This window comes from Oryza sativa, chromosome 9 (genome assembly GCF_034140825.1).
Source record: "Oryza sativa Japonica Group chromosome 9, ASM3414082v1".
In the NCBI taxonomy this organism is placed as follows: Eukaryota; Viridiplantae; Streptophyta; class Magnoliopsida; order Poales; family Poaceae; genus Oryza; species Oryza sativa.
In genome coordinates, this window is record NC_089043.1 from 24112296 (window position 1) to 24127382 (window position 15087).

Below are 15087 nucleotides of genomic sequence, written 5' to 3' on the forward strand. Positions count from 1 at the left end.
TGCTCTCTTTTTTAGCGGAACTGAAGCTCTGTGAAACATGTAAGAACATGCCTCACTGAACATATGATCATGACACACAGAAGAACACTCAAAATACAAAGTTTCTTATGATGATTTTTCTCTGGTATGAGCAAGAAAATGGTGGTACAAAATATACTTGAATGCTTGGCACTGGCGATGCCACAGAATTTTCATGGGAGCACCAAAAGCGACGCTGCTTCTGCATTGCATTGCTGCGAGAGCAGGAGAGTGCAGCTCAGCATGTGCCCTTTTTGCGTTGGAAAGCATGCCAAACACACAAGCCCACTGTTGCAACTGTTGCAGGTTGAGTGATTGGTCGGCGCGAGCCAGATGCTGCACACGCTTCAGTGGCATCTGTATTAAAATAACCCAGCAGAACACCCCCGTTGCAATTGCAACTGGGCTTTTGTTTTTCTGGATAAATTACATGGAGTATATGCTAATGAAAGTTTTCGAGCAAATTGAATTTGAAGTTAATTTTTACACCGAATTCATAGTACCAATGAGCAGCTCAGTATGCAAAGGAATACAAAAGGTTGAGCAGATAACACAAGAATCAAATAAGGAGCAGCTCAGCATGCAGAAGAATGCGAAGCAGATGGTATACCATGTCCCAAAAAGAAAAAAAAAACAATCCAATTAGAGACTTGAAGAAAAAGAATTGCATTAGAAAAAGAGGATGATTTGGGTAGTAGTATTTCTTGAGTAAGAGTCGAGCAGCATGGTACAGTTACAGAACGTCGAAAACCAAACCAAACCAAACACGACAACCTTGCTTACAGACTCGATATATACAGATAGATAATCCAAGCCACGCATTGAGTTAAAGATCTTCTGTTATTTTTGCTTAAAGACACTAGAACAGGATGTGCATCAATAGATGCCCATTCCAGGATGGAACAACAACAGAGGACGGGAGGAAGAAAGCACTGTGTATATATCCTAAGGTGAAAAGCAGCACAGGAGAAGAGAGTACACACATGGTTCTTCATTCATGAGATGGATCCAATAGATGCAGATGCAGCGTCAGAAATGCAGTGATGTGTGCTAGTGAGTTGAACTGGTGGTACCATGGCCGCTGCTGATTGAACCCCAGTTAGCTTCGGTTCCCATTTGCACAGCGATGCTGTCCATCGACTCTGAGGTTCCGCTTCTGTGACCCCAACTTGATCGTCTCGAATGCATACCAGCCCTACCTTCCACAAGCTCACCCGGAAGAGAAAGATCTGGGGATGCATGGGCTATTCTACCCTCTTTCTCATCCAAAAGACCCCCAAGGCCAACTTCCAAATCTCTGATATCTGCTGCTGACCGAGGCTCATCCCATGATACGGGTTTCCTACCCAATTCAAGATCTCCAACTGGTTTACCCATGTTCGGGCTCATGAAACCCCTAGCAGGCGTGCGTGTTTGTTGTAAACCTTGATCCACTGGGACCCTAGCTCGAAAATTGTTCTTGGAAGGAGGAATTGCAGTGCAGAAGATCTCCAGAAAGTTGTTCACCATACCTCTGTTATATGGGTTAGCCCGCCGATCGTACCGATACCTAAAGTTCTCATAGGTTGTCTGATACACACAAGTAAAGAAAAGGACGGTTAACAAGTCATTAAGCTATGCTTGAAAGATTTATTTGTAAAAACTTAAAAAAAAACCGAAAGGATACCAACCTGATTGGTGCTCATCAGGTAGAAATGAAAGACAGACAGACCACCAACGAACCACACGCAAATAAAGCAGTAGATGATCAGGACAATTGATGCCGGTGTCTTTAACATTGCTTTCCATATCGTTGAATTTTCAGCATCTCTTATTTTAACAATGTACACCCAACAGAAGCCAAAGACATAGAGGCACAGCAATGTGGTTGAGAATACAAACATGTAGAAGAATCGGTAATTTCGCTGCAGCAGATAAGTTGATAATTAGCGCTGACTTGTTAAAACTTTAAAGTAGTAACTAACAATCTACTAATATCTAATATAGAAAATCCAACAAGAGGTATACAGACCACAACACCGCACATGATATCAAATCTTCAAGCTAATTGCAATAAGGATATCTTAAACCTTCCAACACATCAAGATACTTACCCTTCCAATGCATTGCCCAACCCAAGGGCAGTGATGATCAAAACGCTCCACACAGTTATTACATATAGAACAGTGAGAGCATCGAGGTGGCCGGTACAGCATGCAGGTATCACAGTATTTGACCTTCACAATTACTCCATTAACGAAAACATCCTTCGTGCGTGGTAAACGTAGTTGTTGTGGAGTCTGTCCATTTCCCATATCACTGCCTCCATCAATCGATTCAGGCTCAGGTGGGTGAGTATTACGTGGTACTATACCAGGATCTCTACCAGAGGTAAGAAGCAGCAATGTCAAATCCTGGAAAATTAAATGAAGCTTCAGTTAATTGCACACACTGCAGCAGTGCATATTCACTCGGGAAATAAATGCAGCAAACAACCAAACATAATAAATTACACTGTCAAAGTAATTTATTCACTCGGCACATAACTCCCTTTCATATGGATAACAATGTTTGAGTAGCCAATCACATTTTTATGTGTTTCCCATACACATTATACTATGTTACTCTTTACACATGAATGTGCATCACTTTTGACAGATTTATCCGATTTTGATAATCATCTAACTAAAATAAAAACCCTTGGCATAATAGTTTTATTCATGGCCAGAAATTTTACTGATCATGCAAGCGCTAGGAGATAAAGAGAACATGGTTGAACTGTCATATGAACCAAATTCAGAGTAGCAGAACTAAGACAGCCTTCAATCAATTTAGAGGGAACAAGAAAAAAAAATGAGAAGCAGCAAATTAGCAATACTTACATATATTGTGAAGACGACCACTACGACCATAACTGAAACTCCCCAGTGATCAGGGAAGTCATTGATCAGATGTCTAGCCACAAATATACAGAAGACTAATACTGGTGCAAGAATGAGGAATATAGTGAGAAACAAAGATCTCACATCTGGTCCAAAAATGAACCGGCCTTGCAAGAAAAACTCCTGAAAAAAAGATCCATAATTGTTATCAATGAATCCAATGCGTGAAACTAGAAGAAATAATTGCAAATATATAAGTGAATTTATAAAAAAAACGGTCAGCATGCTATTTTTTAAAACAGAGTCGATTAGCCAAAAAAGTGGCACTTTATGGCATTAAATAGTGATGTCTCAATATAGCAAGGTTAAAAGCTGCTAACACTAATAGTGAGAAGGGCAAAAGAAAACTAAAATCTCATGAAAACAACCAAATAATCAGAAACAGGAAATGATATCTAAAAATGTAACTCAGCGGCTTTGTAATATGAAACATTCCTAGCTGTTTCTCCCAAGCACGGAATGTGTACCATATCAAGAACTTCTCTAGCTTGTTAAAATTAGGTGGATGGACAATTATATCCACAAGCTAAGAAATTTTTTAATAAGAAAACAGCCTCACTCTTGCCAAAAAAATAAAGTACATCCAAACTCCCAGAAAGATTTCCTAATCCTTGCTTCTTTATAAGGCCACAAGATTATTCATCATCCCACATCGTTGGCTAATCACAACCTTAAGCACACTACTATGCAGATGACAGATGTTTGAATGGATTGTTTGTTCTAGTTGCACGCTGTCCCAATTGGAGAATCTAGTGAAACGGAGATGCCAGGAACGAGATGGTAATATGAGGTAATCTCCATACACAAATGCCTCATTCACCTCTTGTTCAACAGACGAAGCGTGCACTAATTTATTGACGGTACACCTGCCAGAATGTGATTGAATCATGTACAAAGGTCGCTGTGCATAGACCACTCTGTAGATGAGCTAAAGCATGACACTATCCTGGAATAAATTCTTCTACTTAAAAAAATGCCTCCAAGTATCCCATCAAAGGAATAAAAAGGATCAAAGAAGCTATCATTGAATAAATTCTTCTACTTAAAAATGCATCCAAGTACCCCATCAAAGGAATCAAAAGGATCATTTAGACAATTAGACCAAAATTACCATTGTCTCGGTATGTTTCAGTTCTACGAGAAATATAGAGCATAACACATTTCCAACCAAAGCATTTTACGGTCCAATATATAATGTGTTTCTCGCCAAAACTAATCACTGCACAACAGATATAAAACATTTTACTTTCTGTATCAAACATTCCCAACATATTGTACTACCAAAAGCTGCAGTCCCCATTCCATGATCCTCATAATCATGTAAGAGTCATTAAAAGTTCATATTCTGAAAATTGAAGTAGCTTCCCCAACAAACTAATGAACTAGCATTCCCCAGTCCCCACCCAACCTGATAAATAAACTGAAGCACTGAACATAAATATAAAACATTTTCTGCTGTGTATTCTCGTAACAATAGAAAGCACACACTTTCCCCTAGCTGTATCAACATTTCATGATTCGAATATGAACTGATTTCCACCCATCCAGAGCTATATTTCCCAACCATAAACAACTAGAACACGAACAGTCTACAGTAAGCATCAAATACGGCTCAAATTTCTGTCACACCAAGCCCCTAAACTCGCATTTCGAACATAAGCATCACACAAATCGCGAACACGTGAAACCGAAAACATCTCATTTCCTCCCACGCCTGCGCCCAGTCACATAATAAAACGGCTAAAAATCCTCCCTAAAAGCTGCAGCTAATCTCGCGCGCGCGCGCCCAGATCCAGATCCACCGTTCACAGGCAAACAAAATCGAATTGCTCCATGAAGCTAGACAGAAAGAGACAGAGAGCTAGAGAGCGCTTACGTTGCTTCCCCGCCAAACTTGGTAAACCCTAGGCTGCTCGCCGCCGCCAGCCGCGCCTCCCCCGCCGCCGCGGGACGGGGGCACGTACATCCTCCCCACCTGCCCGACGACCACCACCTCCCCACCCCCCTCCTCCTCCCCCTCCGCTTACTCCAAGCCCCACCCCACCTCGCCAACCACAGCAACCTCCTCCTCCTCCTCAACTGCCACCACCTCAAGCAGCAAGCAGCAAACCCCACCGAGATCTCCCCCCCGAAGCACCTCCTGCAGCACCGGCAACGCAGCCGCGACCACGAGCAGGAGGCGGCGGCGGCGGCGGGTGATGCGGAGGCGGGATGGCGAAGCAAGCGTGGTGAGGAGGAGGAGACGAATTGGAGAGGAGAGGAGAAGAGGGAGTGCACGTTGTCGGGGGACGCGTAGCAACGGCAGCGGCAGCGGCGGTAGCCCGGGGGGGTGGTGGTGGGCCCGGGGGAGAAGCTTTTTCGCGGCGGTGTGCGGGGGTGGGGCCCGCGTGGCAGTCTCCGTAGGCGTGGAGGCGGGTTGGCGGGTCGAGTCGCCGCCCGGTAAGCCGGCGCGGTTTTTGAAAATGAAATAAAATCGTGGGAGGATTATCCCTGTCGTTGAATAAGCCATAGGACATATATTCACAAACTGAAAATTGTTTGTGAATATAAATTTTATATGCGTATTTTTAGCGATCTAAAAATAAAGACTGAAAAATAAATTTCGGTAAAAATTCTTAGAATTAACTCCAAATTTAAAGTTAAAAGTTTAAATTTTGGCTGATATGCATAATTATAAGCGACAAGATTGGGTTGTAAAAGTGAGGGAATTATTTTGACTTTTCCTAGTGACACGTTGACATTTGTGGCTTTTTTTTTTCTTTTCATTGTTTGGTTGGTGAGAACGGCTGAACGATCGTCCCCTGTACTTGATGATTTTGATCGTTTTTTTGACCGGGTTAGCAGCCAAAGGGGCTGGACTGGCTGGTGATAGGGTAGTCTCGTCAGGTAGCTATCAATCGATGTGTTTTAAATTGTGGTAAAAAAAATTGCAAGTTGTTTGACATTTGTCTATCCTTTGCAATTTGCTAAGTAAATCCGTTACGATTTTACTATAAATATTCTAAGACAGACTAATGTTAAGTTCGTTTGTGATGGTTCTCAACCTTCAATCTCTCGTTTTCCACACGCACACTTAAAAATGTTAAACAATATTTAAAAAATTCTATATAAAGGTTGTTTTAAAAATCGTATTAATCCATTTGTTAAGTTTTTAGTTTATACTTAATTAATCATGTGATAATATGTCACTCTGTTTTCTGTGAACATAGATTAGTTGTCAACTCACATCAAAGAACACAGCCAAAAATAAGATAGTGTCATCCAAATACAATATAAAATAAGTATAAATGATAGTACTGATTAGCTCAATCTCATGTTTCTATGCACATTTGTTTTCTTCCAAATGATTCTGCCTTTTACCTCTTAAAGTCTAACCAAAGAAATTGTCAAGTTCATGGGTAGTATAAAATATGATCTTCTACATGAGCTTTCTAAAAAATACTAAAAAATTAGTAAGGAAGATCAAGTGGAACTAAAAGAGGCGGCTTTAATTTCTTTCTTGGTTATTTCCCTTTGAATATTTTAAGTTTACACTAGCGAGATGTAAGACCATTAGGATGTCCATTCAATCCAATGCCAGAAGTCCAGGTAAATACTCTAAATGGAAATAAAACTATCATGCTAGTTACAGCTAGATTTCGTTTCTTTAATTTCTTCCCAAAATCTCAAGAGGAACTGAGCTAAATTCAACCAATAATCCATTTCTTTCAAACATATATACATTAATATCTACCAGTCAAATTGTGGGTGCTAATAAGAAACCAATATTTAGCCTTTTTCAACATAAGTTTACACATTCGAAGAATGCTTCTATGCAATTCAACCCTTGTTGCCACTTCCAAATAATGGCCATATGGGATGGTCGAGTTTGACATGGTAGAGCATACTTAGGTCTCATGGGGCAAGTCGGCACAATGATATGCATTAGGCAAAGTAGCAATATCAACTAATTAAACTTTTTGTTGCAATAGTGATTAAAGGACCATTCATTGTTCATCCCATTAGTGTGTTTCACTCTAACTTATATTCTCTTTTTTAAATAACCGCACAAATGCATAATGAGAAACAAAATCAGCTAGATACCTCTAAAGCCTGCGAAAGGATATGTAGCTTAGTGGTTGCAGTAACCTTAGTAGCACTTCAATATCCTAAATTCAAATCTCAATGTGATCGAATTTCAGATTGAGTTATTTGAGGACTATGTTTTCAATTTAAAAAGGCTGCATACATCCGGTTGGATACCATTCTCTTAAAAAAAACTCAAAAGTCTAACCTAGGAAATTTCTAGTTTATGAATAGGGGTAATGTAAAGCGAGATCGTTAAGAAATATCAAGTGGAACTAAAAGAGTGGATACCCTTCTCTTAAAAAAACCCCCTCTAAAATCTAACCAGGGAAATTTCTAGTTTATGAATATGGGTAATGTAAAACGAAATCCTCTACATTGGCCCTGTTTAGTTCCCCAAAACTTTTCGTAAAAACATCACATCGAATCTTTGTACACATGTATGAAGCATTAAATATATATAAAAAGAAAAACTAATTACACATTTTGCATGTAAATCGCGAGACGAATCTTTTGAGCCTAATTAGTCAATGATTAGCCATTAAGTGCTACAGTAGCCCACGTGTGCTAATGACGGCTTAATTAGGCTCAAAAGATTCGTCTCGCGGTTTTCAGGCGAGTTATGAAATTAGTTTTTTTCATTCGTGTCCGAAAATCCCTTCCGACATCCGGTCAAACATCCGATGTAACATCCAAAAATTTTCATTTCACCAACTAAACAGGCTCATAGGATTAGGAAAAAATACGTAGAAATTAAGAAAGATCAAGTGGAACTAAAGGAGGAATATTTGATAGATGTAGACTATTGGAACGATTATTTAATCCAATGCCAAATGTCAAGGTATGTAGTATTATTGTAAATGGGGAAAAAAACGTCATGGCAGTTACGCACTAGCATTGCTTTTTTCTTTTCCAAAACATCGTTAAGGGACTAAGCTAATTAAATTAAACTCTATAATCCATTTCTTTCAAATACGCCTTATATCTAGCAGTCAAACCATGAGTGCTAATTGAGGAACAAATTTATACATTTGAAGACAACCATAAGCATCAAGGGCTCAAGGTGGATCTAGGCTGATCGGGTAAGACGATTCCGATAGCTTTTAGCAAAACGTAGAGGATAATACTATGGTTTAAATATAATTAATAAGTCATGATACTAATAAATATGTTATGGCACATATACCTCAATTTTTGGATCTGATAAGATGTATGTGTAATAAACTTTCATCTGACCATTGTGTTTAACTCTTAAACTTATATACTTTCTCTTGTAAGTAGGCATGCGAATGTGTATCGGTGTATGGTTACAACTTCACCTCAATGGGACAAGTCACAACCTTGTTTCGTTAAATCATGGTCATTGTTGGTTGTTTAGCCACCACCGGCCACCACCTATACACGAGCGGTACTGGTATACTACCTCCGTTTTTTAATAGATGATGTCGTTAACTTGGTTACACAATTAACCATTCGTCGTCTTATTATTATTATTATTATTATTATTATTATTATTATTATTATTATTATTATTATTTAATTGAAATTTATTTTGTTGTTAGTTATTTTATCACTTAAAATATTTTAAACATGTTTTATATCTTATACATTTATATAAAAATTTTGAATAAAACGAATGATCATATATTCAGAAGTCATCAGCACCATTTATTAAAAAACAAAGAGATTATTTTCTCAAGATCAAAGAATGATTTGATCTTGCGAGCCTGTAAAATTAGACCAAGGCTTGATTTAGTTTCCAATTTTATCTTAAAAAGCTTTCAACTTTTCCATCACATCGAAACTTTGCTACACACAAACTTTTAACTTTTCCGTCACATCGTTCCAATTTCAATCAAATTTCTAATTTTGGTATGAACTAAACACACCCTAGGCTTTATTTAGTTCCCAACTTTTTTTCTTCAAACTTTCAACTTTCCGTTACATCAAACTTTCCTACACACATAAACTTTCAATTTTTCCGTCATATCGTTCTAATTTCTTCAAATTTTCATTTTTTACGTGGAACTAAACAAAGCCCAAAGGTAAAATTTTCATTTTACCAACCGAGATAAAATGATCTTTTGACCTATACTCCTATACACATTCAACAAACCGTTGGGTCGTTGGGATCACGTGGTGGCGAGAGTGAAGACGACGATGATCACATCTCGATGAAAAAACAACAGCGGTAGAAAACGAAAACCCTTCTGATCATCACGACCGTCGATTCGGTTCGCTAGAGAGAAGAGAGAGAGATCTCGATCCATGTCTGCACAACACATGCATTGCACTGCGAGATGATGAAGACGACTCTAGGTAAGTGTGTTGTGTGTGTGAGGATGCAGCATGCTTACAAAACACCATAAATGCTCTCCCCCCAATTAATACCAGAAGGTGTCTCTGCCCCCCATCTCACCCTCCCCACTCTGCCCTACTTTCTCTCTCTACACCCATACCACAACCATAGTATTGTCTAGAGAGAGAAACAAACAACAATGGCCAGTAGTGAGAGAGTGAAGCTAGAGTGAGAAAGAGAGGGAGATGAGCAACAAGAAGAAGAAATAAAGAAGAGGGGAGAGCAAAGCAATGCACCATTTGGTACTCCTCCTACTAGAGTAGTAGTAGTACCACTACCACTAGTAAACACACTCTCACCTTCATCTTCTTCTCCTTCCTCCATCTCCCAATCTCCCCAAGAACACCTAATCTAATCTCTCTCCCTCCTCTCTCTCTATTGTCCATCAATGGAGATGATGATGCCATGATCAAATGATGAGAGAAGAAGAGGAGTAGAGAGGGAGGGGGTGGGGAGGAGAGAGAGACGAAGGAGGAGGATCGATGTACAAGAACCAGCTGCAGGAGCTGGCGCAGAGGAGCTGCTTCAGCCTGCCGTCGTACGTGTGCACGAGGGAAGGGCCCGACCACGCGCCGCGGTTCAAGGCCACCGTCACCTTCAATGGCGAGACCTTCGACGGGCCATCCAACTGCACCACGCTCCGGCAGGCCGAGCACGCCGCCGCCGAGGTCGCCCTCGCCCGCCTCTCCCTCCGCGGCCCCTCCTCCTCCCTCACCGCCCGCGTGCTCGTAAGATTGTTCCGTTCTTGTTCGTCGTCGTCGTCGTGGTTGATGAAGATGATTTGTGATGTGGTGTGTGATTTTGTGGTGTAGGATGAGACGGGGGTGTACAAGAATTTGCTGCAGGAGACGGCGCACAGGGCGGGGCTGAAGCTGCCGGTGTACACGACGGTGAGGTCGGGGCCCGGGCACTCGCCGGTGTTCTCGTCGACGGTGGAGCTCGCCGGGATGAGCTTCGCCGGTGACCCTGCGAAGACCAAGAAGCACGCCGAGAAGAACGCCGCCATGGCCGCATGGTCCTCGCTCAAGCAGAGTAATATCAGAACGACTGTATCGCCATTGGTGTTTGATCTTGTTTGGATCGTGTGTCATGGAGGAGACGTGTTCGTGGTTGTTTGGTGCAGTGCCGGAGGCGCGCAAGGAGCCCGGCGGCGGCGGCGGCGAGGAGCAGGAGCATGTGGTCGTCGCCAGGGTGCTCGCCGCGCTGAAGCCGCGGGACGATTGCGGCGGCGGCGGTGGCGAAGGGAAGGCGGCGGCGGCGTCTCTACCGAAGAAGCATCTCGCCGGCGCGTCTTGTTCGTCCGCCACGTCGCTGTACAGACATCAATGGGGGCGTCCGTCGCCGCCGCCGCCGGCGGCCGGACCCAAGATACTGCCTCCCCTGCACCTGCTGCAGCAGCAGCAAGCGGCGGCGTCCGGCTCCCGAGCCGCCGCCGCCGAGCTGGAGCAAGAGCGGAGGAAGGCCGCCGAGCTGGTGCACATGCTGCACGCCGTCATGCTGCGCGACAGGGCGGCCGACGCAATGCCGCCGCCGATGCCGTGCTACTACGCGCCGTACTACCACCACGGCGGCGGCGTCGCCCCGACGAGGCCCTTCGCCGGCGCCGCCGGGTTCCACGCGCCGCCGGCGGTGAGCGTCCGTTCAGTGATCCCGGTCTGCGCCGCGCCACCGTCGCCGCGGCCGCCGCCGCGCAAGGAGGACGATCCAGCGACCTCATCCAAGAGGGCGTAGTAGTAGTAAAAACTAGTATCCAATCAATCGCGCAGCCTGCTCCGATCTGAAGACGACGACGAGGAAGACGATGAGAGATCGATGGGTAGCCATGAACTCTGCTTCTTGCAGGGGAATTTTGATCACAAGTCTCCCTGTATATCTAAATCGTTGCAAAGTGATCAGCATTTCTTCTTCTTCTCATCTCTTTGCTGCTGAAATCTTCAGAAAAGAAGCAGACCATGAAGGATTGAAGATAGTTGAATATAGCTCGATCGATCGATCTCCTAGGGCTTCATTAGAAGCCATCCATCCATGCTTTGTCGCATGAAAAATTTTAAGCTCATGAGAATGCACATTACATTTCTTTCCCTTGTTCTTAATCTGCTCATTATTCCTCTTTTATTTACTACTTTATAATCGATTAAAATCGCATCACTAACACAAATCCAATCAGATGTAACCATGCTGCTGACGATCGATGCAGTAGTAATTACATGTATATATAATCCGGTACGGCGAGATCAGAGATCAACTGTGAGCAGGGTAAAAACGAACGAATTATTACTATCATCTCATGAAGAGGAGGTTGGCGAGGAGACAACCAATCAAGGAAGAAGAAGGGTACGCATCTCATACGCTGCGTTTTATGGCGATCTTGACTGCTGAGCGAACCTGCACATGCCAACCCCCCGCAATCAAACGCACAACACGTCCAAATCATCAACCCATCCATCCCTAAACCCAAATTAATCGATCTCACAAAAGCCCTAATTAATTATTCTCTCCTCTCTTCTTCAACCAACAACCAGAGTTGTTATTACAGCAGTAGATACACTCAGGTCTAGTTTAGTTCTCTACTTTTTTTTAAACCTTCAATTTTTCCATCACATCGAGACTTTCTTATACACAAAAACTTCTAACTTTTTCATCACGTCGTTCCAATTTTAATCAAACTTTCAATTTTAACGTGAACACACCCTCATCCATGCTACTCCAAACCAAGAAAGCAAGCAAATGTTGCAAGAACACAGAGATGCTGATGCAGATGCAACGGCAGCAAAGAATCAAGATTCAAGAATCAATCCGATGAGGAGGAGAAGAGAGAGAGAGAGGACATGTCTTGACATTAATGGGCGTAGCGCAGACAATAAATGGGGGTTCAGAGGGGGGAGGCCGGCACGGAGAGGGGGGAGAGAGATGGCAGGCAGGCATGCTTTAATGGCGGCCTGTGCCCATTCAGTGGGCACTGTCTTCCTCCTCCATCTCCCCTCCCCCCATCACCACACTAGTTGTTGTTGCTCATCACCACACTAGAGAGAGATTGAGAGTCATGAGAGACGATGCAGGCACAACGATGGGGATGGATAGCCACCATAGCCAAAGCAATACCCCAATGCTAGCTAGATACAGTAGATACAGAGATCAATCAGAGCAAGGGCTCGTTTGAATCAAAGAATTTATACAAATCATATGAAATTCCTATGCAATAACTCATTGCATATAGATTTTGAAGAAAACTTAGCAAGAGTTTCAACCTCTTACAAAATTTCCTTTGAGTATATTTCTCTACTGATTCCTACTCCCCCCGGTTTCATTTTAATTGACGTTTTGGATAATGACACGGTCTACAAAATATATCTTTGACCTTATTTTTCTATTATAATATACACAATAAATAAATGCATGTTTAATTTTATTATAGTGTTTTGAAAGACAAATCTATATATATTGTTCCAGTTTCTTTAAACTAAATATTTTTAAAGTTATTGATGGTCAAATTTATAAAAACTTGATTTCAACCTTGTCCAAAACGTCAATTCAAAGTGGTCTAATCAAATATGTTTTGCAATCCTCTATTCTCACTTGTATTTCTGTCTGAATCATGTGCTTTTCCTATTGCTTCTTTTTTTCAATCATGCAATTCAAAACAACCCTAAACCTTAAGCCCCTTTGAATCGCATGATTGAAAAAAAAAGAGAAATAGGAAAAAATACAGAATTTTGACAGGAATGCAAGTGTAAAATAGAGAATTGCAAAACATAGGAATGACTGTTTAATTGGATCGCAGGAAAAACACAGGAATCAAATGAGAAAAATAGACACAAAAGGAAATTTTCTCATAGATTGGAGCTCTTGCTAAGTTTCCTCCAAAATCTATATGCAATGAGCCATTTCATGGGAATTTCATAGGATTTAAAAAACTTCAATCATTTGAATCAAATGGCAACATAGGAAAATTCCTATAGGATATGAATCCTATGAAATTTCTACATAAAATCATTTGATTCAAAAGAGCCTTAAACGACTAAACAGTGTATTTCGTGCTAAAACTTTTTTCTATATATAAGTTACTTTAAAATATCAAATAAACATAATTTTCAAATTTGTAATAATTATAAGTCAATTAATCGTGTGCTAATGATTTTCTTGTTTTACGTGCCTTAACTTTATCTTCATCAATTTTAAGCACCCCTCTCCCACACAACACATATAAATGGAAGATGGAAGAAACAAACCAAGAAAGAAAAGTTGGTTTTAGTTGTCTTCGAATTGTTAATTGGAGTATCGAAATAGATTATTTGCTTCACATTTAGAAAAAAATAACTCTTTTCTTAAGAAAAAAACTTGGTTAGACCATTTGTTTTGAACTTATTTTTAGCAAAATATTTAATTTATCCTTATAATTAAGTATATACCTTTAGCAATAATTTGTACAACAGTCCGTTTTTAAACAAAACATTAGCCGTGTGTTCTACGGTTCCTTTTTATTGAATGACTGAACATATGAATGATTTGTGATAATTGTTTAAGAGTACTACTGTTTCTGTAAAAAAAAAAAACTCAATCTCGTACTATGATAGGTTGGTTTTTTTAAGGATGAAGGGAGTACATATGAATGAATTAACTTATCATAAAGTTTAAGAATTGGATTTGAAACAATATATAGAAAGGTTTTATGAAAATTGTACTACCTATTCATCAATCCATGCAGAAAAGAACGGGAATCAAGCTGAACTGTTTATCTGCGAAAGAAGTGTCTGAATTGATTATCTGTACAACACAAGGAGTAAAAAAAATCGCGGTAAAATTCTCGTGAGACGATAGAACGGAGTAGAAGGAACTGGAGCATGAAAGGACGAGTGAAAACGAACGGAACTGAGATCAAATGTCAAGTAAAATGGACGCACTGGCTGTACGTGCTCGGTCTAGCTTGATTTTAATTTTAGAATTTGGTTTTAATGTTCATTTCAGGTAGGCAAAGTCATATGTACAGTATTTTTCATGCAAATATTGAATGCTGCCATCGGTTGGCTTATTAGCAAAATAAAAATAATTTATGGATAAAAATATAATTTAAAAACCAATCTATGCAGAAAAGAACACATATAAATGCAGAAAAGCCTTATTTTTATATGTCTGTATTTAGCAATTTAAAAACCAATGCTGAAAAATAATTTTGATAAAAATTATAAAAGATGTGAATATTATGGAATTACCTAATATCAAATAATTAAAAGAGATGAGGTTTCAAATCTAGATCGTCTAGCCCACTACCTTGTGAAGCTAGTCGAAAGACTCATATGCGTTTCTCATTTCGATAAAAATATCAAAATTAAGTTTTAAAATTTAAATTTTGGAAGCGTTTAAAATTCAACTAAATATGCCGACGAATGGAGTTTTAGATCTTTTGCTTGTACTGAGTACTCTGGAGTAGTACGTAATCTGTTTGTGAGGATATTTTAAGCAAGCATATGATTGCTCTTTTCTCAAGATAATGACCATCAATTCTCCTTTTGGCATTGATCCCTCCCTCGTATCCTGAACCACAACACATGGCACCATCTGCTTGGAGTAATCTACAAGAGGCGATCGAGGCTGCGACCTACAAATCGGCGCGCCATTTTTAACCACTTGTTAATTTTACTCTTCCTATGCACCCACGCTTAATTTTAGTTGACTACTGCCTCCATTTCAAAAAGGCACAGTCACCCTTAACCTGGTTAAGACAAA

The 15087-nt window shown here is 40.6% G+C and overlaps 2 protein-coding genes across 3 annotated transcripts; one reads left to right on the forward strand and one right to left on the reverse strand.

Annotated features, from left to right (window-relative positions):
- Positions 1-684: 684 nt before the first annotated feature.
- LOC4347526 (probable protein S-acyltransferase 7) lies at positions 685-5262 on the reverse strand. Its single transcript, NM_001403898.1, has 5 exons — positions 4816-5262; positions 2880-3062; positions 2112-2411; positions 1689-1922; positions 685-1587 (listed from the first exon to the last, which is right to left on the reverse strand). Exons 1-5 carry the CDS (start codon positions 4903-4905, stop codon positions 1069-1071), a joined length of 1326 nt encoding a protein of 441 aa, NP_001390827.1. The 5' UTR covers positions 4906-5262; the 3' UTR covers positions 685-1068.
- A 4335-nt stretch (positions 5263-9597) lies between these two features.
- On the forward strand, positions 9598-11500 carry LOC4347527 (double-stranded RNA-binding protein 5-like). 2 transcript variants are annotated; one of them, NM_001403899.1, is made up of 3 exons: positions 9602-10091; positions 10176-10395; positions 10487-11500. In NM_001403899.1, the coding sequence occupies exons 1-3, from the start codon at positions 9846-9848 to the stop codon at positions 11092-11094; spliced, it is 1074 nt and encodes a 357-aa protein (NP_001390828.1). In that variant the 5' UTR covers positions 9602-9845; the 3' UTR covers positions 11095-11500. The 2 variants fall into 2 exon arrangements, with proteins under 2 accessions (XP_015610736.1, NP_001390828.1); XM_015755250.3 differs by having other exon boundaries at positions 9598-10091; positions 10176-11456.
- The last annotated feature ends 3587 nt before the right edge of the window (positions 11501-15087 follow it).